Source organism: Cryptomeria japonica, chromosome 11 (assembly GCF_030272615.1).
Source record: "Cryptomeria japonica chromosome 11, Sugi_1.0, whole genome shotgun sequence".
Lineage (NCBI taxonomy): Eukaryota > Viridiplantae > Streptophyta > Pinopsida > Cupressales > Cupressaceae > Cryptomeria > Cryptomeria japonica.
The window spans coordinates 106,440,165-106,443,118 of NC_081415.1; the positions used below are offsets into that span (position 1 = coordinate 106,440,165).

Sequence of the window (2,954 nt, forward strand, 5' to 3'; positions counted from 1 at the left end):
ACAAGATAGGAATGTACACTCTAAATTATAATAGTTTGCACTTTCTAATGATTTCATCAAAAAAATGTAAAAAAAAACATTAGAAAGAAACCTTCAACAACATACACAGAAATGATTTTCAAAGAAGACACCATAATGCAACGAGGAAAGAGAGTTGTTGACAACAATACCCAACGAATCATGGAGCGAAAATGTTCCCTATAGCATGCAGAGCCGAGGTCATAGACTTTACCAACAAGAACAGAGGAGGGTGGGCACAAGAGTTTTGCTGTGGTGAAAATAATCCCCCCAAAAAAATCATTTATAAAATGAAATTTAGAGTACAAATATGACTTAACAATTTGATATAGGTGTATTTTTTTTTAATTTGTAATTGAGTAAATTATTATTTTTCATTGGTTGATTAAGTGAACCTGTATTGACACAAAATTTGTCATGTACTAAACAACGCTTTGAAAAGATTACTTTTTGACCCTTTGTTGCATTACAAATTGCAAAGTGTGTATTGCTACTACCTAGATGCCAAAGCAACTCATATAAATAATTATAGGAGCATAAAGATACAACCAAACAAATTATTTTATTATTTAAATTTAATTTAATGTTATCCTCTTCCAGCTCAAAATTTAAAACCGATCACATTTTACAGGGTTAGTATTACACCAAGTTATTTTAATATATCAAACTGCGATTTATTTAGATTAAGCAAATATACATAGTAGTAAGACTGATTCTGAAGCTGAAGCAGCAGCTTAAAGCGCACACATACGCAGATACATAGCTACCATACAACTTTATATTCCATTCACCAGATTTCACTACCGGTAACTGATTCGAGGTAGTAGGAATCCCCTACTGCTAGTTTCTTGAAAAGTGCAATGATTGCCGCACGAGCATGGAAATACCACAACTGCTGTATCACGGATGCATCGTTGCCTGCAGAAGATCCTCCTGCGTAATTTGTTATCGATCTCATTGCCAGGAATGCTTTCCTCTCGCCCTCGCAAACCTGCACATATTCCAAGTTACTTTTAGTCATTGCAAATATGAGATATATCAGTAAATTCATATTATTAGAATATTTGAAGCTCTGGTAGTCAGTCAGACCATTGCTATTGCTGCACTCTCAGCGTCAAGGGAGGCGATATTCAGCTGGGTTTTGAGGAAATCTCTGTAAGCCTCGTTATTCATATAAAAGTTGGCACTGCCGCCTCTTTCAACCCTCTTAATCTTTGGCTGCTGTTCCAAACATATAAGCGATTCCCTACGCACCTGTCCAAAAGTGTATCCTGCAAGTCCATTCAATTTAAGCAAATCCCAAATATTAAGGCAATCCCAGATATTAAGGAAATCACTTAAAACAACGTTTAGCATTTGATTTGTGAAGATAACGTAGCGTTACCTGAATCTCCTGTGCGGTGGCAAACAATTTGTCATCCACACGAAACCAAAATTTGGCGGTTCCCACCTCAGGCGTTCCTTTCACCGAATAGAGAGTTTCTGGCTGGAAATATACGCTCTGCAGCTTATTGTTAACTCTCTTTTCTCCAACATTATATTTCGAAACCGTCAGGTTTGCAATTTCGCGAGTGAAGCTTCCCTCATCACCTCCAAATTTCTGAAATCATTCCAAATCAAATAACTATTTGTCATCATCTATCAAGGAGAGCAGAAAGGAAGGGAAGAAAATAGAGAAGAATGTTGGGGCCCGGGAGTACCTCCCAATACCAGACGCCAGTGTGTGCGAATTGACGGGGAATAGCAATGTCACCAATATTCAAATCGTTGGGTCTTGCACTCGCCGCTCTTCCATAGTGAATTACTCCCTTCACACGAAAGTGAGTCAGCAGCAACTGTGTCGTCTGGGCTGCATTAACCTGCACAGTAAATCACTCACAACTCTAGTCAAACCAAACTAATGTTAGATTAGATCTAAAGAAAACGCTTAGATTAGATCCATACCGATCCACTTCCAGTCATGGCCAGAATAGTCCTGCAACCTTGAACATCTCCCACACGAAACCTCGAGCTGTAGCAGAGTAACCAACACTAGTTAATATACCTCAACCGCTTTTAAGTAAGAAAAGGAAAAAATATTGTTCTAATCCTCCGCCATATTAAAAATCAATAGAACAAGAGAAAGAGAAAAGAATGGGGTTTGTGAGAACCAGAGATATCTACAGTAGGCAAGTCCTGGTCAGGACGGAACCATCCCTGAGCCAGAACTACTTTGAGTTCTGCCTCACCGGAAACCACCAGCCCGTCATACTCGCCCTTGGCATTGATACGCTTGATCTTTTGAGCCACTTCCTCTGAAATTTCAGCATGGGAGAATAATGGAAATGCAATCAACAAAAACAGAAAAAACGCAGAGCTGTGAAAAGCCATTGCAAACTAACTCAAACGTAAGAAAGAACTGCTTCTTGTGTGTTTTGAATCCGCCTCCTCTTAGCTCCAATTTATAGTGCAGGACGCTGATTAGTTTCCAGTTTAAGAGTGTCTTAGAACCTTAATTAATCATACTCTTAATTAGGCAAACCTTATCTCTTACGTAACTATTTGAGATTGCAATTGGTGGCCTCCAGTGATGCGCAGAAACGTGGGGGTGAATCCGTGATCCGTATGGAACCAGTTCTATTAGATGTATTAAATTGGCTTTCATTGTGTTTGTCAATTGCACTATTCAATACGTAGTGGAGTTAAAAAATTGCAATATTAAACTGCTCATTGATGTGAAAGTGATTACAAACTTCTACCGGCTGAACTCGAAAAGCATATGCGGAATATGTGAAAGTGATTACAAACTTCTACCGTCTGAACTCGAAAAGCATATGCGGAATATTGATAAGCAAATGAAGAATGTTGCCGTTTTTTAAAAGAACCCTCGATTGTCTGAGTCAGCCGGTGCATTCCATAGTAGGAGACGCCTTCGGCGTAATAAAAAAATAAAATTC

General features: G+C 38.6%; 1 protein-coding gene across 1 annotated transcript; it reads right to left on the reverse strand.

Annotated features, from left to right (window-relative positions):
• Positions 1-667: 667 nt before the first annotated feature.
• Positions 668-2,428, reverse strand: LOC131041303 (bark storage protein A). The gene is made up of 6 exons (XM_057974343.2): positions 2,169-2,428; positions 1,963-2,029; positions 1,719-1,877; positions 1,403-1,618; positions 1,108-1,289; positions 668-1,009 (listed from the first exon to the last, which is right to left on the reverse strand). Exons 2-5 carry the CDS (start codon positions 1,978-1,980, stop codon positions 1,188-1,190), a joined length of 495 nt encoding a protein of 164 aa, XP_057830326.2. The 5' UTR covers positions 1,981-2,029; positions 2,169-2,428; the 3' UTR covers positions 668-1,009; positions 1,108-1,187.
• Between the last annotated feature and the right edge of the window lie 526 nt (positions 2,429-2,954).